We start from the raw sequence: 21,181 nt of genomic DNA, 5'->3' as shown, positions 1-21,181 counted from the left end.
TGCAGGGACAAAGGGATTGGACCAGGGAGTTTTCAGATGGTCCAGATCAGAGTGGGGTCCAAGTGGCTACGGGGACCCAAGAGGTGGGGGGGAAGGGGGAAGGGAAACTTATCTCCCCCACCTTATGGGAGGCCTTCACTCCATCCCAGAAAAGAAATTACTCATTTTGTTCTGACATGCCCTTTCTCTCCTCTCTGCCCCCGAAGTCCTCCTTGCCTCTCCCCGCGCCAGGGGCCCCCTCAGTTTCCCGTGGTGCTCCCAGCCCTGTTTGCAGCCACCACTAAGCACAACCCATCCTGCCTCTGGGATGGGGAACTGCAGGACAGCAGGAAGGGGCTCAGGTTTGGGGGCGGGGCCAGGTGGGGCCTTGGGGGGGGGGAGGGGCGGGGCCTGACCTCTGAAGAAGGCGCTGAATTCACTGGGCAAAGCAGCTGGAGGGAACTTGTATTTGCTCTTCTCCTTGGAAGTGATGACTTCCCTGGGGGTGGGGTGGTGGATGGGCAGGGGCCCGGGTGAGGCCAGGCACCCCACCCCTCTTTGGCCATCCTCCTTCACCAGCTTACACCCGTGCCCCCTCCCACCTCCACACCTTGGCCAAAGCGGTTCCCCCCATTCTCTCCCCAGCCTTCTCTGGGGATCAGGGGTGGCTAGAGGGTAGAGCCCCCTCTGCGGTGGGCTGGCTCTCACCCACTATGCTGGCGCCGCCAGGTCTGGTAAGGGTCAAAGAGGCCCTCGCAGAGGAGAAGGGCATGCAGGGCCACGTTCTCCAGCTGCGTCCCACGGCCCTCCTGCGATGCATGGGCTCCTTTCAGCTGTAGGTATGGGGACAGGGTGGAGGGGGTTAGCTGGGCCCTGGCTACCGCCTACCACCACCTCCCCACCCAGGGTAGAGCCCACCTCACCTCTGCCGTCAACCAGGTCAGCAATGCCAGCACCCGGGGCACCAGCACCTGGCCCCAGCCCGCCTCTACGTTCTCCAGGTTCCTGGAGAGAGGTCACAGAGGTCACAGGCACAGGCCAGCCCCACCTCGGCCCACAGTTCCAAGCTGCCCCCCACCGCCCCGTGCCGAGAACAACACGGACTCACCTGCAGAGAATGATGAAAAGCTTGAGCAGCAGCAGGGCCTGCTCCAGGTCCCCCTTGTCTAGCTGCTCGGCCAGCACGTGCAGCGCGTCCAGCGGCAACAGAGGCACCTCTGCGCCTGCCTCCTCTGGCCTGCGGGGAGGGGGGTCACTAGGGCACCAGGCCCCTCCGTCTCCCTGCCCCGCCCCTGCCCTCCGTGGAGATTCAGCCTCACCTGCGCGGCTCCAGAGAGAACAGCGAGATGCTTTTCTCGAAGGCACCCACGAAGGCCTTCAGCCACTGCTGCAGGTAGCCCAGGTCCTTCTGCAGGCCAAGGAGTGGGGGGAAGAGCGGTGGGAGACAGAGAGGGTTCAGTGCACATGGGAAGGACAAGGGGGTGTAGACAGCAACGAATGGAGGTAGACGTGGGGTAGACAGGGGTCGGAGGCAGGGCAGTGCAGGTGGAGACAGTGAGGGACGGGGAGGGGAGGAGGATGGGAAGTTGGAAGGTCAGCATCAGAGGACTACCCCGCATACTGACAGCTCTCACGGGCTCCCTGTCTGCTATCCCCAGTCTCTGCTCCCACCTCCCTAACTCCTGGAGACTCAGGCAAGCCTGACATAGGCAGGGGAGGGTGGGGCTTAAGTGTGCACCGTCCTGGGATGTGGCCATGGCCCACACTGGTGCTGGGGCTGAAGACCTTCCACCCTCCAGCCACCCCTGATCCAAAGCCTTGGGCTGGCCTCTGCCTTCCACCTTCTCTCAGCTCAGCAGGCGCCACTACCTCCAGGAGACCTTCCCTGACTATGGCTCTGGTGCTACATGTACACCATGGGTCAGGCAGACCCATGCACACGCACACTCCCCGCAAGTACAAGCAGAATGCCCTACCTCGCCCTGGGAACCTAACGCCCTCCCTGGCTGGTTACCTGGACCCCAGGCCCCAAAGCCGGCTCCATGGGCAAGAGGGGCAGCGGCTGAGCCCGAGTCTGGGCGCCGCCAGGGAAACTTTGGTGTGAACGGGAAATGTCCCCTCCCGCCCCGGCAGGGGCAGGAAGCGCAGAGTCACGGTGGGGGAGGGGGGCCGCTTCCTCCCGGCAGACCGCAGGGATGTGGGCCCCCCCCCCCCCCCCCCCCCCCCCGGGGCACCCAGGGCCCTGCAAGAGAAGCTGCGAGGGACCTGGCCCAGCAATGGGGGCGGGGCCTGGAGTGCAGAGGGGCGTGGTCACCCTGCTCTGGGAGGGGCTTGGAGACCAGGGACTCGTTTTACTGGCATGAGGTCTGGACTTGGGGAGTCAGGGCAGGCCTATCTAGGGATAGGTTCTGATCCCTGATGCTATAGGGGCCCTTCACTCAAGGCACTCAGAGCTTCCTCACCTGGATCCAACACTTCAGGCCCAGGGAACAATGTGGATTATGGAGGACTCAGTCATACCTTTGTCCTGTCCCCCTTCCCTGTGTCCTGGACTTCCCACCTGGCCCTACTGGTCTCTACCCCAGGGACACAGTTGAGTAGGTCCTAGCCTAGCCCCAGTTGGCTCTAACCGCTATGCCCCTCCCAGGCCACAGAGCGGGTGGTGGCCTGGAGCTCCTCCTACCCAGTCCTCCCTCCCCCATCTGCAGCTCCACCCCCAAACCAGCTGAGCCCAGAAGGCAGCTTTCTTTCCCAGGGGCAGAGGGGTAGGGCAGGGACTGGACTGGAGAAGGCTGAAGGGGCAAGGGACACATCATAGGTGCTGGGTCCCCGGTGCCATGGACCTCAACCCAAGGACTTCTGGAACTACCTCGGGTGGATGGCTCATTTCTGCTGCCTGCAGACCCCAGACCACAGGGTAGGGACTGAATGGACCCCAGGGAAAGGGCTAGACCTCAGCAGAATGGGCCAGGAGCACAAGAAACCTAGGCAGAGCAAACCCTCACCCTGTGGCTGGGCACCTTACTTGTGCATTTGTCACAGACCCGAGGCCTGGGTGAGAGGGGCTGGGGCTACCAAGATGCAGGCCCACACCACCGTGACTTTTTCTCTGTCAGTTACCTTCGGTGACCTCTCCACCCGCTGCCACTGGCAGCCTTCCTGCTCCCCTACCTCTGTCCACACCCCTTCTCTCCACCAATCAGCAATGACACCAAAATGCCCAACCCTGAGACACCAGAGCAGGCCAGGCTCTTTGACCACTTCTTCTGAACATTTCCCATTGCGTTGGGGGGAAAGGGGGGCTCCAGAGAGGATGTCTCATCCACTAGAACCGCTTCAGCTGCTCTTCTGAGGGTGTTGAAAGCCAGATCTTTGTTTTAGGCCGGGGCCACTCATGGTTGCTGGCCAGCCCATCCAAGCTGACCATGTGGCCCCTGCCTCAGCGACCCCACAGATCCCGGTCTACCTTCAAAACTGGCCCAACACCATCCTCTCCTCTTCTACCCCCCAAACCACCCCCAGGTAAGCCACAGACATCTCTCACCTAAAATGTGAGTCCCTTTTGCCCACTGTAGCTCTGCTGAGCCCCTGAAAACCCAAGTTTGACCGCGTCCACCACCCCTCCCCCACCCCACCCCACCTCCACCCCGCCCACCCAACCTAAGGATAAGGGCTCAACTGAGCCTGGCATTCCAGGCCCCCAGTCCAATCGCACCTGCTTCTCCAGGCTCTCCGTCCGCTCTGCATCACATCCTCCAGTCCAGGCCTCTATCCACCCCATGCCCCGCTGCCATCTGTGACCTGGGCTTTTGGTACTTAAGCAGAAACCTGCCACCCTCTTCGTGGCCATCACCTGGACTGACCCTCCCAGAACCTGGGTGGGCCCCTCAAACTCAGCACACTCCTGCTTTCCGTCCCTAGAACCACACCCTTGGGCCTGTCCAGCAGGTCCAGGCTGGGCTGGGTTCAGGGCTGAGGCAATCAAGGTAGCCTTCATGGCTCTGGAAGGAGCCTAAGGGGTCTCTCTAAAGCATAGGACTAGGGAGGATAGGGGTATCTGCCTCTCTCACCTCTGACCTGAGCCCCATGACATGAGGCTGCGGGGCTCGGGGGCACAGGGGTCTCTGCAGGGGTCGGGGCTCACAGTCACGGTGGCAGTGTTGAATGCCAAGGGCTCCAAGAGCTGGAAGAGGTGGCTGTGGTGCCTGGGCTTCCCACACTCTGCCTCCACTGGCTCCTCCCTCCCTTCCCAGCTCAGAGCAGGAATGCTGGGCAGGGCCAGTCCAGTCCCTAACTTGAAGGGGCCAGGGCCCAACCCCACCTCTCCCACGAGCACCCACACTCCTCCTCAGGCCCTGGGGCTCATGTGTAAGTGGTAATGAGGCTCTGCTGCAGGCGAGCAAGCTGCGGGGAGGGGGAGGTCAGTGGACCCGGGACAGATGAGGGGGACTCACTGGAGCCCCAGTCTATGCCCGGCCAGCCCTGAGGACACTCAGTACTAGGGGTGGGGAGACCCCAAGGGCTATTTGGGCCCAAACAGTCCCTGGGTGGGCACTGAACTACCACTTCCCCAGAACTCTGAGGTAACCCAGGAGGGCTGAGGGCAGGCAGCTTTGGCGTGGATGGGTGGGTGGGGCTGTCTGCCAGGGGACAGGGACGACCAAGCTGCTTGACACCGCGCTGCCCTTTGACCTGCTTGCCCTGCCCCAAGCCCAACACCGGCCCTGGCTTGCCCTGGGTGTCACCTCAGGGCCCAGACCTGGCTTCAAACCCCTCTCCCCATCACCACCTCTCTTGGAGTTTACAGTGGCGCAATACGCAAAAATTCCTTAACCAGCGTCTGGCGTCCAGTGTGCCTCAGGTACGCACGAGTGGCCGCCACTGTCTGATCAGCCAGTCACCCACCCAGCACGAGGTTTAGGCAAGTCCACGGCCTCCTCCCATGTCACAGCACCCCGTACCCCCTGGATGGCCCAGCCCCAAGGCATGACTCTCTGTCCCCACGCCCACGGGTCTGTAACAGCTTTGCCCCCCATGCTTCCTCTGCCTGAATGCTCCCCAGAGCCAGCATCTTTTTCAAGACCCAGCCCTGTCTGGTGATTCAGGGGCTGGGGCTGCCAGTCAGGGGCTGAGGGCACGGGTTCTGGAGTCCAGCCCCGGTTCTCACATTTAGTAGGCTGTTACTCAACATTAATCTCTTTACGCTTCAGCTGCCCCAAAAGGCTCGCTAGCCACACCCACCAGCACCAGGTAAGGCGAGCGGGGAGCTCCATCCCCAAATCCAGGGGCTCTGCCTTCCCAAGCCCTTGGCACGCTAGAGCAGCACTAACGTTCTCCCCACACACCTCGGTGAGTGACTAACGAGTGGCGGACCTTGGCTCACTGGCAGAGCCAAGGTCTCACGGGTGGCTGTCCCAGGTGGGTAGAATGGGAGTCTGTTGGTGGCCCCCAGGTTAGAGCCAGGAACAGGGTAAGGAGAGAGGATTGTAGCTCCACAGTGGGTGACCGCTCCTGGTCAGAATTGCCTGGGTGGTAGTGAGCACCCCATTTCCAGGGACAGGCAAGCAGAAATGGGACAGGGTGGGGTGGGGTCTGGTCAGGATAAACTCTTTCAGGCCTGGGGGTCTTCCCGCTCAGCATCAGGAGGGTGATGGCAACGTCAAGCCGAAGGTGGCTTCTGGCTACACCATGGGGCCCGGAGGTCAGACTTGGAGGACCTCAGGTCAAAGAAAGAAGCAGGAAGATGGGGACTTTGCCAGAGGCAATGGCAACTGAGGCACAGTGCTGCAAGTTCCCCGGGTGGCTGGACCAGGCTCTCCCCCTTACCTGAGGATGGGGTCTTGAAAGGGGTGGACCTTTGGGTCTCCATAATGCCCCCTAGGGCTTAACCTTCCCCTTGTCCTATCACTATGGAAACCGAGAATTTCCTTCCAGGGTCCCCATAGTAACCGACCTTGTTTCCATGGGGACCCCACACTTCCACATCAGCTCCCCAGTTGCCATGACAACTCCAGGGATTACCAGCCCCTCCCCCCACGCCTGGGCTCTGTGCTACTCTCCCCATCACCTCCGTCCTGCCCCGTCAGCTGCCTTAGGAATAAAGGCAGGGAAGAGGAAACCCTGGTTGCTCCTCTGAGGTATAAGCACTAAGGAGGCTATTCTGCCTCGCTTTTCCCCATTTGAAGAGGGTAAACTGAGGCACGGGGAGGCATATGATCCAGCTAAAGTCTCAGAGGAAGCAGAGGGCCTGACCAGGTTTCCATGAAGCAGTGGAGGTCAGGTCAGCAGTCAGGTTAAGGACCAGTGAGGGGTGAACAGAGCAACCTCACCTCCAGCTCCAACCTGACCTCCCTGGAACCCCGAGTCCTCAAAGGCGTAACTGGAGAGTTCAGCCTGGGCTCCCCACCTGTAACCTGAATGTCTGACCTGTCCTGACCCTGGCGGCCCTGAGCGCCCCCAGATGCCATGCCCCCCAGCACTCCCTTTCACTGGGGGGCCGTTGAGCAACACTACTGCTCCGCCCAAAGAGGGAATGCTCGTGTGCGTGTTATTTTGCATAACTTTTACATGCTGCCCAACTGCCAGCCTGCTGGGTGCTGTTCCCAGTCCTCCTGTCCTCACCCCCTTGCTAGCCCTCCCTGGGGAAGCCCCCACCTATCGCCTAGGCACCCCCTCACTCCTGACAACTGGCCTCTCGTGCTTCCCACTGCCTTGTGCTGGCTCCTGGAGTTCCCATCCCCTCTGCCCACAAGGCCCAAACTAAGCCTCCGAGGGCATGACAGGTCACTGCTGTGGGGCCTGTCTCCTGCATCCAGCCACTCAGCTAACACCTGCGGAGCCTCTGTGAAACGTGAGGTGGGGGGAAACTGCCAAGTAGCAAGCACAGTGAGGGTGAAAATGGGGACCTGCCTGATCTGAGGTCCAGCCCAATCAGGGGGACAGGAGACAAAGTCTCCCCCAAACGGGAAGGAGAAGACTCCATGCAGAGGAAACAGCTTGTGCTGTCCCAGGGTGCAGACCCACCTAAGGTTTCCTGCCCACAGAACTAGACCTTTCCCAGGACAGAGACTGGGTCAGAACTCTGCCGGACTCTGCCCCAAATGTGTCCGATGACCTTGGTATGACCCTGCCTTGGTTTCCCTACCAGGGCCCCGAGGGGCTCAGATTGAGTGATGTCCAAGGGCTACTCCTCCCTCAGCAGTGCTCCTTCCCCACTTGTGGCCCCTAGAGGGAGGGGGGTGGGCGGGTCTGAACCTGGGGTCTGTGAGGAGAAAGGAAGGGCAGAAAGGGGGGGTGCTCCCCTGGGCGGGCCTAGACCCACAACTGGGAAAACAGGTTTGCCAGCTGATGTCAGCTCTCTGCTGAGGGGAGGGGCACGGGAGAACCTTCCGACTGGGTGGCTGGCCAACTGAGGGGTCTCTTAACACAGCACCCTCTATCAGTCTTACCTTATCTTACCCCTCCCCCAAGCACGCACGCGCACACACACACACACACACACACACAATAGGTCCCTAGCAGGGCTCAAAGTAGCACAGCCACCACTCCCTGGGAGCCCAGCATGGAGGGGTGGGGACCTGTTCCGAGAGCAGGAGCAGGACCATGTGGGCAGGAAGGCAGCACTGGGAGGTTGGCCGAAGCTTCCGGTTCATACTCACATCCTGGATTTGTTTGCTCGGCCCTAGGCCACCCCCTGACTGCCCAGGCTTCTGGGGCTACAACCAGCCAGCCTGTGCCCCAGACCTGCCCTGATGAAGTGAGGAGCTGGAAGGGAGAGGGGACTCAGCACAGATGAGTGCTAACCACCCCCCCCCCCAAGGGAATAGGGGGGCTGACCATTTGCAGAACTCAACTAGAAGGGTAGGCAACCACGCTATGCTGGAGGTACAGTCCTGGAAGACAGTACCAAGGTAACCTGAAGACCCACCATTAACGTCCCTCAGACTCATTATCTGGTTCAAGTGCCCCCTCCCCCCGCCCCGCCTTCATCTGGTCACCACGGGGAAGAAACTGAGGACCAAGAACCTGCCCACAGCCACACGGGCAATCAGACGCATGGGGGCCAGGGGCAGATTTCCTTCTGAATCTTTTCCCTTCCCAAAGACCAACCCTTGGAGATGTCAACAGAGAGGCCTGGATAAGGGAACCCAAGGAAGCAGGAACTTTCTCTGGTTCAGACAAGCCATACTGGCTACTTCTCTGCGGAGTCTAAGCTACCCTGAGATCAAGGGTGTGCCAAATTTACAGATAGAGACTCAGAGGTGTAAAGAGCTTGCCCTGGGTCACACACGCTGCCTCCTGCCAGGGGCCTGGACCTCTCACCACCTAAGGGGACTCAATAAACAGTGGCACTTATGGCCTGTATTCTAGGTCCTGGGGCCCCCCAGATCCAGCCTGCAGTCCTAGGAGACAGTCAGCCAGCCTCTTCACAGAGGGCCAGCTGATCTGGTCATGAACTTCCCCCTAGTGATGAGATCAGGGGCACACAATAGCCCATTGTGCCCAGGGCACACCTGAGCCAGCAGCATGATGCCAGGCAGGTGTAGGGAGGGAGGCTGATGCTAGGTGAAGAGGAGGGGGGCATTACCTTGGAATCCCTCCCTGCTGTGAAAGCAGTTGGAAAGTGGGAGCCTATGTGTGTGAGACACAGAGTTTGGGGGACACCAGATTTTCAGCTCTGACAGGACACCTGGGTCAGAGTCACTCCCTTCACCTTCAGAGGCCACTTGAGGTAGTCTCTGAGACAGGACAGGGAACTCAGGAGGGGAGGGCCTCCCTTCATCCCTTTCAAACATCCCTCCTAGCTCACCTCCCCTACCCCCTCCGCCTGCATCCAAGGCAAATCTTTCCTTCTGGCTGGACCCCCAGGAGGTAGGGGCCTCCTCGGTCAGGGTCAGGGAAGAGATAATCACTGCTGGTGCCCTGGTGGGGAGCAGTGTGAGTTGACTCAAATCAGGTCAAAGCAGGACCCTACCTTTCCACCTCGCCTGCTGGCACCCAGAGTCCACTCCGACCCATTGACCACGACCACCCAATGGGGCCTCGCCCACAGGAGGGGCAAGCCCAAATGCAAACTAAGGCTTCCTGCCTCTCCCAACCCTCCCAGTCTCTCGTTTATTTTCCGGGCCTCAGTTTCACCATCTGTAAAAGGGGGGAAGTGTCCAGCCGTCTGTATCCGGGTCCCTCTCCTCATCAGGCACGACCGAGGCTGCGCGGTACCCAACCCAGAGGCTCTGTTGAGGTGCACGCCCGCGAGGGTCATCCCCCAGGTATAAGTGCCGGAGGCACCGGCGGGCCGGGGGCGGCGCACACGTGTGTGCGGAGCCCAAGTCCGCCCGGCGCGCGCTCATCTACACGGCCCCAGGGACGCGGGGCGCAGGTGCAGCAGGCGCGGGGCGCGCGGAGCTGGGGGCACAGCGGGACGGCGTGGGGCGGGCTCACCTGAGCATAGTAGAGCAGCCACAGCTCGTACAGCCGCTCCGAGGCGGCCATGGCCCGGCCCGGCTCCGGCCCTGCTGCGCGCCACCTGCCGCCGCCGCCGCCTCCTCCGCGCCGCCCGCCGGTTGCCCTCGGCCAGGCCCATGGGCGGAGGGCGTCACTCCGGGGCGGAGCGGCGCGGTACTACTCGGGGAAGTAGTACTGGCCCCCGCCGCGCCGAGCCACCTAAGTCTGCACGCTCCTCCTCCTCGCGGCCGGCCGCCGCCCGGCTTCCTGCACTTAGCTGCCGCTGCCGCTACCGCCGCCCCGCCTCTCCCGGGACCGTGCAAAGGGCGGGGAGCCCGGAGGGAGGAGGAGCTTGAGGTCAGGGCGGCCCCGGAGGGCGCCCCGCAGCCCAGCTCGCAGCCGCAGCCGAAGCCATCCCCTAACAGTGCCTTGAAAAGGGCCAATCTGAGTCTCCCTGACGAGGGCCGGGGTCAGGTTTTCCAGACTCGCCCTTAGTCTAGATCCACCCCCGGAGCAGCCCGCTTAGCTGGAATTGCCACCTTTTGTGCAAGGAACAGGGTCTGGCGGGGGGAGGGGGGGGGGGGGACTGCGGGATGCGTTCAGATGGCCAGATTCCGTCAACAAATAATGGTAACAACAGCCACGATGACACTTGTGGAGTTTACCACGTGCCTGGTGCTGTTCTAAGCACTTTCATGGGGGAGACCAAATATGCAATGTTTTTGCTTCTACTGTTTGTGGAGCAGGATGGGGGAAATCAGAGCGCAAGCAGCAGGGCATTCCCAAAATACCTCCGGAGAAGCAGTGCCCTCCACCTGTCAGGCAGATCCCTGGAAGATTTAGGCAGTCCTCACGGATTCCCTCTTCAAAGGATCCTCCTAGATATTCCAGTGGAGGCATCCTCCACTCCAGGGCTCAGTACTTGGCTTCACATCTTTTGTTTTCTTTAATCTCAAGAGGTTGAAGGCAGGAGGATGTCTCATGCCTCTGTTTTACAGATGGAGAAATTGAGGCCCAGATAAGCCAAATGAGAATCACTTGGGTAGCCAGGGACAGCGTGGACAGGGATGGAGGCCTGACTGACTCTTTGCTGGGCCATTGCCACCATCACCACTGGACCCCTCTCTCCTCCCCAAACCAGCCTGCCCTGGAGGTGAGGGGTCCCCTGGTGTTGGGCAGGGGTCAGGCCCTGTGTTGGAGTTGGGAAGTTTGTGAGGCTCAGAAAGGTACTATCAGCTAGAGGAGCTCTAGGAGTCTGGAGTCCCCTAGACCTTGAGTGGCCAAGAGAAGACAGACTGTCTCCATTCCCATCCTCTTCTGTCCTCCTGGCTTCTTAGGCAGCCTTTCCACTCTGGCTTTTTTTCCTGTTCTGTCCATCCTACCTCTGAGCTGACATTTCCTGAGCACTCACTACCTGTGAATGAGGTTCTGTCAAGTCACCCCTCCTGATGCAGGGGAACAGGGCACCAAAAGGCTAGTGAGGTCAAGGGTTGTTTTGGAGGGACTGAACAGAGGTCATGTGGCACAGGAGCCTTTGAGGGGAACTGGGAGGAGTGGGCATTCACCTGCTACCAGCCTGGGAAGGGAGGCCCCAAGCAGGAAACAGCTTTGCTGAGACAAGTCGTGGTATGTGTTGGCGGGGGGGGGGGGGGGGGGGCATGGCCTCTGTGTGGCTTTTGGGACCTTGACATCCTATCAGAAGATCTTGACTTCAGAGGCACCTGTGTGGCTCAGTCGGTTAAGTGCCCAACTTTGGCTTAGGTCATGATCTTACAGTTCATGGGTTTGAGCCCTGCATCAGGCTCTGTGCTGGCAGCTCAGAGGCTGGAGCCTGCTTTGGATTCTGTGTCTCCCTCTCTCTCAGCCCCATCCCTGCTTGTCCTCAGATTCTCCCTCAAAAATGAATAAACGTTAAAAAAAAAAAAAGGGGGTCTTGACTTCAGCCAAAGTGGTCTCCTGGTTGTCAGGGCATTCTGGTTAATGCAGGAAAGACCCTGGCGGCTCCTGCTGGGGAGCAGTGCACCTCTCGGCCACTTGTAGTCAAGGCCAAACCAACTCTCAGCTTAGTTCTCAGGAACTAAGCTCAGGAGGTTCCTGGGGCCCACTGGGCCAGGTTGGGTACTCTGACCCTGAGTACTTTGCTGCTTCAGGGTGCTTGGAGGTGGGAGGGGATCATCCTTGAGGCCGAGGAAATGGCCACTGCGCAGGAGCTGAGAGTCCTGAGAGTAGTAGACACAGAAGCGCATGAACAAGTGCATCAGGAGCCACTTGATAGCAGCAGAGGAAGGAAGAGGCAGATCTCTTATTAAACTAGGATGGGAGTGGAGAGTCAGGGAAGACTTCTTTGAAGGTATTCGGGCCTTGAAGAATCAGGACAAGTGGATACTCAGCACATTCCAAGAGGCCGATACGGAGCGCCCTGGGGTTTGCGCATGCTTAGGCAAAAGCCAAGCGATCGACGCGCTCTATCCTCCTTCACTCAGGTCTGATTCCACTTGCTACTTTCTCACTGATTGGCATTGGACGAATCGAGCCTTAAAACCTTTCTCTTTGCCGTGCCCTCCCCCAACAGGCGAAGAGAGTCGCGGGGAAAGATAGGGCGGGCCCTCCTATAGCAACTCGGTATTGATTGGCTTCCGAGACTTCCTGTTCTCCCATTCCCGTCCCTGGATTGGCCACCAGAGGTTCATCTACTCCCTGGGCCTGCGCATTGCGGGACGAGGGAACCGGCGGGCGGGTAACATGGCCGCTACTGCGGCTGGTGTGGGCCGGCTAGAGGAAGAGGCGTTGCGGCGAAAGGAACGGCTGAAAGCCCTACGGGAAAAAACTGGGCGCAAGGTGAGGAATGCGGAGTGAGGGCCGTGGATGAGGTAGTCAGCGTTGGGATCCAGAACAGGGACGAGAGGACAGGAGAGTAAGAAAAGGCAGCTGCTAAGGACGCGCATGCGCGCCCATCTGGAGCATGCGCGAGGAGTCGTAGCCCGCCTACCAAGTCTGTGCTAACTGCCTGGGACTCTTGGCGCTGATGCTGTGGTCGCGCATGCGCGGGGGTGGGGCGGCAGTGTTGAGCGCGCTACGGTCTTCACTACTGTCTGGTGTTTCCCGCGTGGGTCTCCTGGGCAACTTATAAGTTGGAGATGCTCGTTGGATTAGGTGTGATTTTTTTTTCGCGTATGAGCGCCCTGAATCATCCTTTTCCCCACGACCCAGCCGGCCTTCCATCTCTGGTGAAATTCACTGAATTTGGCAAACGCCTGCCCACCAGTGCGCCTTGGGCACGGCAGTACGAGACTGTGCTCTGGGCGTTGAGCTGGAGTCGATGAGTACAAAGCCTAAAAAGAAAACCCCAATTTCTTGGTCATGGTGCACCTCAGGGAAAGGGGAGAACACTTCCCAGGCTACTTCTCTGGGGATGGATCTCCTAGTCCTATTAGTGGCCAAACTTGGAAGCCTCTTCTTTGCTTTTGTTTGACACCAAAATAGTCCGATTACATTTCCACTTGATCTTTCTGAGTAATCAGGAGGAAGGAGAACTCTGAAGTTCATTACCTGTGCGAAGTTCATAACCCTGTTCCTGTCACTTGGGGTCGTGGGACTTGGGACAAATGGCTTCATCTCCTTGATCCTGTTTCTTTTTACTTTTTTTGTTTATTTATTTTTGAGAGAGAGTGAGAGGGGGAGGGGCAGAGAGAGAGAGAGAGGGAGAGAGAGAATCTCAGACAGGCTCCACACTATCAGCGTGGAGCTGGATGTGGGGCTCTAACTCACAAAACCATGAGATTGTGACCTGAACTGAAACAAAGAGTTGGATGGTTAACTGACTGAGCCACCCAGGAGCCGGTTCTTGAGCCTGTTTCTTCATGTCTGCAGTGGAGGATAGCAACCCCTCTATATTAATTCTTGCTGCGTTATTTTGAGATCTGACAGGGTCATCTGTATGAAAGAGCACTAGAGACCACAGAGCGGGGAGGTTGTCAGTTCTGCTCTCCTTGGATGAGCAAAAACTCCTCTCTCAATTCTACAAAGTACAAAGGATGGTAAATATCTAGACCTTCGAGGGATGGGGGAAAACAGGGACTCAACTTTCCAACTTTAAAGAATCAGACTGGCCAATCTGGCCCCTGTTTCCTTTCTACAGGGCGGTCTGGTATCCTGAGGGAAAGTGCAAGGGGAAGTAATAGAGAGTGAAAACTAGCCAGATTGGCTTCTGCTTTTGTTGGCAACTTGTCAGCCGTGTCAGATCGCCGTGCTCAAAAACTGCCTGACCTAGGGAAGCTCAAGCCTCAGCCTCTCAGTGGGTAGCCAACCTGTGCTGTTGGGTTGTATTTAGGGCCCAGATTACTGGGGCTGGACTTGAGGTCAGAATACAAAGGACAGCGTAGCATCTTCAGGGCCCATTGCCATGGGAAAGGTGCCCAGGAGCACTGGCTTTTAAAGAAGGATTCTCAGGGTGCCTGGGTGGCTCAGTCAACCGACTCTTGGTTTCGGCTCACATCATGATCTCACCGTTTTTGGGATCAAGCCCCATGTTGGGCTCTGCGCTGACAGCACAGGGCCTGCTTGGGATTCTCTCTCTCTCTCTCTGATCCTCCCCAGCTCATGGTCTAAATAAATAAATAAATAAACCTAAAAAAAAAAGTGGAATTCTCTCAATGGGCTGAAAATATGTCCTGATTGCTATTTTTTCTCAAAAATGTTTTATTGTGGTAGAAGACACATAACATAAAATTTACTGTTTGAAATATGCTCTTAACGGTGTATAACTCTACCATGATGTCCAGACCTTTTTAATCATCCCAGATATAAACTCTGTACCCATTAAACAATAACTTCCCATTCCCTTCTCACCCCAGCCGCTGACAACCACCATTCTATGAATTTGACTACTTCAGGTATCTTACATAAGTAGAATCATATACTATTTGACTTTTTATGACTAGCTTATTTCACTCAGCGTAATGTTTTTAAGGTTTATCCGTGTTGTAGCATGTGTGAAATTTCATTCCTATCTAAACTTCAATATTACTTTGTACACATACCACATTTTGTTTATCCATTCATTTGGGGTTGCTTCTAACTCTTGGCCGTTGTGGGTAACGAATGTACAAATAATCTGTGCTTCTGTTTTTTCAGTTCTTTTGGGTATGTACCCAGAATTGGAAATTTTGGATTATGTTTTAAGGAACTGCCTGCCATATTTTCCATAGCAGCCACTCAGTTTACATTTCCAGCAGCACATGGATTTCAATTTTTCCACATCCTCATCAACACTTGTTACGTTCTGTTTTGTTGATTGTAGCCATCCTAATGGGCGTGAAATGGTATCACATTGTAGTTTTGATTTGCATTTCTGTAATGATGAGTGATGTTGGGCATCTTCTCATGTGCCTGTGGCCATTTGTGTATCTTTTTTGGAGAATGTCTATTCAGGTTCTTTGCCCATTTTTTAATTGGTTTTTGTGGTTGAATTGTACAAGTTCTTAGTATATTCTGCATATTAACTCTTTATCAGATCTGGGATTGACAAATATTTTCTCCCATTTTCAAAATTGTCTTTTCACTTTCCCAGTAGTGTCCTTTGATGCACAGAGTTTTTAATTTTGATAAAGTCCAATTTTCTTTTGTTGATCCTGCTTTTCATACCAAACGAACCATTGTCAAATCCAAAATCCTAAAGCTTTCCCCCCATTATTTTCTTTTAGGAGTTTTATAGTAGTAGCTCTTACATTTAGGTCTTTGATCCATTCCAAGTTAATTTTTATGTATAGTATTATGCAGTGTCTAATAACGGTCTTTTGCACGTGAATATCCAGCTTTCTCAGTATCATTTGTTGAAAAGACTGTCCTTTCCCTGTTGAGTGGCCTTGGCACCCTTGTTGAATAACCTTATTTAGGGGCTCTCTGTTCTGTTTTATTGGTTTATACATCTGTCATTTTTCCAGTACCACACTGTTTTGATTACTATAGCTTGTAGTAAGTTTTGAAATCAGGAAGTGTGTGTCCTCTGACTTAGTTCTCTTTCAGGATTGTTTTGGCTTTTGGGATCCCTTGAGATTGCGTATGAAGTTTAGAATGGATTTTTTCAGTTTATGCAAAAAACACCGTTGAGATATTGATAGGGATTGCACTGAATCTGTCGATGATTTTGGGAAGCATTGCCATCCTAGCAATACTAAGTCTTCCAATCCATGAGCATGGGATGTCTTTCCATTTTAAGTCTTTAATTTTTTTCAGCAGTGTCCTTTAGTGTTCATTGTACAAGTCTTTAGCTCTTTGGTTAAATTTATTCCTAAGTATTTTATTCTTTTTGGTGCTATTATAAATGGGATTGTTTTCTTAATTTCCCGTTCAGATTGTACATTGCCAGTGTATGTAGAAATGCAACTGATATTTGTCTGTTGATTTACAAAATCAACATCCTGGAACTTTGCTGAATTTGTTTGCTATTTTAACAGCTCTTTTTTCGTGGACTCTAGACTTTTCTGCATATACAAATCTATCGTATGTGAACAGAGACGGTTTTGCTTCTATTCCAGTTTGGATGGCTTTTATTTCTATTTCTTGCCTGATTGCCCTGGCTAGAACTTTAAGTGTTATGTTGGCTAGAAGTTGTGAAAGCAGTCATCCTTATTTTGTTCCTTATCAAAGGGGAAAATCTTTCAGTCTTTTAACGTCAAGTGTGACATTCACTGTGGGTTTTTCAAATATGGCCTTTATCATGTTGAGGAAGTTTCCTTCTGTTCCTAGTTTGTTGGGTGTTTTTATCATGAAGGAGAGTTGAATTTTGTCAGATGCTTTTCTTTATCAGTTGAGATGATCATGCAGTTTTTTTCCCTTCATTCTTATTATTGTATTGCATTAATTGGGTTTTGTATGTTGAACCATTTTTGCATCGCAGGAGTAAGTAAATTCCCCTTGGTCCTTCATCATTGCTGGATTCAGTTTGCCGTATTTTGTTGAGGATTTTTGCATCAGTGTTCATGAGGGATATGAGTTTGTAGTTTTTCTTGTAGTGTTTTTGGCTTTGGAATTAGGGTAATGCTGAACTCCTAGAATGAGTTAGGAAGTATTCCCTCCTCTTCAATTTTCTGGAAGAGTTTGAAAAAGGATTGGTGTTATTTCTTTAAATGTTTGGTAGAATTCACCAGTAAAGCAATCTGGCTCAGGGCTTTTCTTTGTTGGGAAGTTTTTGATTACTTATTCAGTTTCCTTATTAGATACATATAGATGTATTCAGATTTTTTTCTATGTATAGATATATAGATGTTTTCAAATTTTTTAATTTTTTCATGAGTCAGTTTAGGTACATTGTGTATCTCTAGGAATTTGTCCATTTCATCTAGATTATCCAATTTGTTAGTGTACGGATTGCTACTTCAGTTGGGTTTAATCTTCACAGTTCTGGCCTCAGAAGGTTCTTAGCTGTGAACTCATTTCTAAAAAATGTGCAGTCGGAAATCACATGGCTTCTATCTTGGAGTTGAGAGTTCACTGGCTTTTGGAGTTTCCTTCCATTCTTTTTAAGGAAGAGTTATTGTGAGCATACATTCTTGACTCCATTGGGAAGCCTTTTCCTTTCCTGGTGCATCTTTCCTATCCAGGAGCTCCTGATTTTTCTACCCTCTCTAGTCCTTTTCTTGCAAAGGGGGAGTTAGAATATTTTGTTGACTCTTTAGTTTGAGGGCTGTGGTGTCAATGGTGGATCAGTGCCAGGTGATGAAATGTGGTTTGGCTTGGTTCAGAATGGGCTATTGGAGCTTGTAATTCATTCCTTCAACAGACGTGCACCGAGTGCCTACTGCGCGCCAGTAATTTAGACCCTGGAGGTACAACAGTGAACAAAGCAGATAGAAGTCTTTGCCCCAAGAAGCTTGTGTTTAGCTGGAGAGACAGATGGTCAGGCAACATGTAGTGTTGGACAGAGAAGGTGCTACGGAGAAAAGGAAAGAAGGGAGATGGAGAGTACATAGTGTGCCTGTTTTTCTCTGTAGCTCCTAATGGTTTGATTTCCTTTACTAAAGACAGCAGTGTTTTCAACTTTAACATGGTAACGGTGCCTGTTGCCTGCTTTATCTTATCTAGGTCTGGATGACCACCCTGAGAAGAAAGGAAGAGGGTTAATTTATAGGTGGAAGCACTGAGGCTGATAAATGTGAGGTAGTTTGCCAAGGTCACGTAGCTAGGAGGTATCCCAAGTGAGTGTTAAGGTTAGGAGAGGCCACAAGAACATGTGGTGACTCTTTTTATGCACTGACTTGGACTGGTTGCCCAGATGCAAGGTAGGGGTGGCTTGAAAAACTTCACTGTATACTTCCTGATACCTTTTGGTTTTGTGAGTTACATGCTTAAAACAAAAACAAAAAACCACAACACTGGAAAAAGAGCACAGGTCCCAAGTCCAGGCTGCCCTTATACACAGGTCTCAATCCCCTCTGGATCCTGATTTCTGGCCCTCCTTTCCCCTGGTGAGGATGGGTATGGTCTTATTCACCACAGTTCTCTCTCTCTCTCTCTTAATGGTGAAATACATATAACCTAAAACTTGCCATTTAAACATTTTTCAGTGATATTAGTATATTCACAGTGTTGTACCACCACCACCACTGATTCCAAAACTTTTTTATCACACCAAACAGAAATGTGACACCCATAGAACAGTAGTAACTCTTCCCCCTTCCCCTCTCCTAAGCCCCTTGCAACCTCAGAGCTGATGAATTTGCCCAGTCTAAGTACCTCATACAAGTGGAACCTTTGTCCTTTTGTGTTTGTCTTGTTTCCCTTAGCATAAGCATGAGTTTTCAAGGTTCTTCCATGTTCTAGCATGTAAGAGAATTCCATTCCTTTTTTTTTTAAAAAATTTTTTTTTTTTTTCCAACGTTTATTTATTTTTGGGACAGAGAGAGACAGAGCATGAACGGGGGAGGGGCAGAGAGAGAGGGAGACACAGAATCGGAAACAGGCTCCAGGCTCCGAGCCATCAGCCCAGAGCCTGACGCGGGGCTCGAACTCACGGACCGCGAGATCGTGACCTGGCTGAAGTCGGACGCTTAACCGACTGCGCCACCCAGGCGCCCCATTCCATTCCTTTTTAAGGCTGCATAATATTCCACTGTGTGGATGTATCACATGCAATGGATGTTTATTCATTCGTCTGCTGATGAATGCCTATTGGGTTTTGTGACTAATGCTGGCATTGGCGTGTTGGTGGACTTACTGCAGTGTTTATAAGTGTTATTGGAGTCCCCATTTTCAGTTCTTTTGGATATATACTTAAGGAGTGGAATTGCTGGGTCATATAGTAATTCTATGTTTAACTTTTAGAGGAACCACCGAACTGTTTGCCATGGTGGCTGTACCATTTTCCGCTACCACCAGCAGTGCCTGAGGATTCCAATTTCCCTACATCCTGCCGACACTTATTTTCCCTTACAAAAAAAATTGTAGGGGCGCCCGGTAGCCCGGTTGCGTGTCCGACTCTTGATTTCTTTTTTTTTTTTTTTTTTTTTTAATTTTTTTTTTTTCAACGTTTTTTATTTATTTTTGGGACAGAGAGAGACAGAGCATGAACGGGGGAGGGGCAGAGAGAGAGGGAGACACAGAATCGGAAACAGGCTCCAGGCTCCGAGCCATCAGCCCAGAGCCTGACGCGGGGCTTGAACTCACGGACCGCGAGATCGTGACCTGGCTGAAGTCGGACGCTCAACCGACTGCGCCACCCAGGCGCCCCCGACTCTTGATTTCAGCTCAAGTCATAATCCCAGGGTCGTGAGATCGAGCCCCGCGTTGGGCTCCCTGCTGAGTGTGGAGCCTGCTTGGGATTCTCTCTCTTTCCTGTGCCCCTCTCCCCCACTTGCATGGGTGTCTCTCTCTAAAATTAAAAAAAAAAAAAAATGATAGTTACCCTAGTAGGTGTGAAGTGGCATCTCATTGTGGTTTTGACTTGCATTTCCCTGATGGTAAGTGCCGTTGAACATTTAATCATGTGCTTATTTCCCATTTGTATATGTTCTTAGGAGAAATATCTATTCATATCCTTTGCCTATTTTTCAGTTGGGTTGCTTTTCTGTTATTGAGCTGTAGTTGAATTCTTTATATATTCTGGGTATTAAACCGTTATTAAATACGGGATTTCCAGGTATTTTTTTCCCATTCTTTGGGTTGTCTTTTCATTCCCTTGGTAGTGTCCTTTGATGCACAAGTTTTTAAGTTTTATTTATTTTTTTTGTAAGAGTGCTTTTAGTGTCAGATTTAATCTACAGTTCTTTTTTTTTTTTTAATGTCTGTTTATTTTTGACAGAGGAGGGGGGAGAGAGAGAGAGAGAGAGAGACAGACAGACAGACAGACAGACAGAGCATGAGCGGGTGAGGGGCAGAGAGAGAGGGAGACACAGAATCCGAAACAGGCTCCAGGCTCTCAGCTGTCAGCACAGAGCCTGATGCGGGGCTTGAACCCATAAACCGTGAGATGACCTAAGCCGAAGTCGGACGCTCAGCCACCCAGGTGCCCCTAATCTACAGTTCTTAAGTGATATTTCTCTTAGGGTCAATGCCTGAGAGAAAGACAGCCAAGGGTCTCCAGTTTGAGTTAATTTTCCAGCCCACAGTCATTTCTTGTGAGCCATCTGAGTGGGGAGTCTGGGAAGGAAGTAAGGCTGGCCTGCTGTGGGCAGACGGGGAGCAGGGGGTCCCCTCCTGCAGAGTGGAAGTGGCTCCCCACTTGCAGCTCAGTTGTCTGAGGTGAAGACGAGAACTGAGTTTCTCAGCCTGCCCCTGCTGATGGAGAGTACCTGTCTGCCCCAAGGGGATGGCTCCTTGCTGGTCCCCTACAACTCAGTGGCAGGTCCCTCACTGATACCTGTAGGCACGTGGTTTTGCTGGAGGCATCAAGATTTCCTGCATGGGGTTGATGTCCCCTCATGGTGTTAGCTTCCTCCCCTCCCTGCAGCAGACTATAAACTTGGTTTGGTGACAGTATGGGGGAGAGCCAGTCCTGACATTGTGACAAATGGAGACAAGATCAGGGTTGTAAGGGTTCCGCATGTTATTCAGCTGTAGAGTTCAGCTATAGTTGTGCAGCTGGCAGTCTTATAAAGTACTTCCTTGCTAGCCCGCTGATTGGTGGGGGGGCCAGTCAAGAGGTTCAGAGATGCTAGGGTGCCCACGGTTAAGGAGCATAAGTGACTTCTGGATTCCAGCATGCACGAACCCCTGCAAGAAGAGGATTCCACGCAAGGGTGCAGGACTGCCTGTGGGTCAGCCAGCCCAGGCTGATAGGTGGGAAGAAAACATAAGCTATTAGACTGTATGGCTGGGGGTCATTTCTGGGAAAGCCAGGCTGGGTCTGGGGACGCTTCATGAGAAGGCACAGTGGCATTTGGGCCAAGGCGTGGAGGATGGGACTGGGAAGTGAATATTGAGGTAGCTGGAAAGGAGTATTCCAGGGGAGCAGCTCAGAGGGGGGAACAGTTGGGGGGAACAGTGGGGACAGTCAGGGAGGCTCCAGAGGGTTTGACAGCGAGCATTTGGCTATGATTGCAGTAGGGGTGAGGTCTGAAAGTGCTGCTGGGTGCTTTGGTGGCCAAGTTCTGCAGGAGCCCAGGCTTCTAGCTGGGAGGGCAGCCACCCATATTTCTATATTGTACTTGAGCCTCATTTCTTGGCGCTCATGCAGAAGTTCCAAGCTGGGTGAGTAGGTGAACAGTTCAGAGCTGTGTAGAGGAAACTCTGTGGCATCTCTCTACGGTGCTATCCAGCAGGG

At 53.5% G+C, this 21,181-nt stretch overlaps 2 protein-coding genes across 9 annotated transcripts in view; one reads left to right on the top strand and one right to left on the bottom strand.

Moving 5' to 3' along the window:
• NBEAL2 (neurobeachin like 2) overlaps positions 1–9,688 on the bottom strand; it is a 29,710-nt gene extending 20,022 nt beyond the window's left edge. For 5 of the 8 annotated variants that reach the window (XM_047848755.1, XM_047848757.1, XM_047848759.1 and 2 more), the window contains exons 1-6: positions 9,421–9,687; positions 1,299–1,387; positions 1,088–1,216; positions 903–984; positions 688–812; positions 396–478 (exon numbers count right to left, since the gene is read on the bottom strand). In XM_047848755.1, coding sequence (XP_047704711.1) covers positions 396–478; positions 688–812; positions 903–984; positions 1,088–1,216; positions 1,299–1,387; positions 9,421–9,471 — 559 coding nt within the window. In that variant the 5' untranslated portion in view covers positions 9,472–9,687. Of the gene's footprint in view, positions 1–395; positions 479–687; positions 813–902; positions 985–1,087; positions 1,217–1,298; positions 1,388–1,993; positions 2,062–9,420 lie in introns of those variants that run through there. The other 3 variants (XM_047848756.1, XM_047848760.1, XM_047848762.1) reach the window with 2 other exon arrangements.
• A 2,447-nt stretch (positions 9,689–12,135) lies between these two features.
• Positions 12,136–21,181, top strand: part of CCDC12 (coiled-coil domain containing 12) — a 54,592-nt gene continuing 45,546 nt past the window's right edge. The window contains exon 1 of the mRNA XM_047849458.1: positions 12,136–12,261. Coding sequence (XP_047705414.1) covers positions 12,166–12,261 — 96 coding nt within the window. The 5' untranslated portion in view covers positions 12,136–12,165. The remainder of the gene's footprint in view (positions 12,262–21,181) is intronic.

The sequence above is a fragment of the Prionailurus viverrinus genome, chromosome A2 (assembly GCF_022837055.1).
Source record: "Prionailurus viverrinus isolate Anna chromosome A2, UM_Priviv_1.0, whole genome shotgun sequence".
NCBI classification, from domain to species: domain Eukaryota; kingdom Metazoa; phylum Chordata; class Mammalia; order Carnivora; family Felidae; genus Prionailurus; species Prionailurus viverrinus.
The sequence above is the reverse complement of the archived record's forward strand: the minus strand, read 5'-3'. Positions and strand labels throughout refer to the sequence as shown.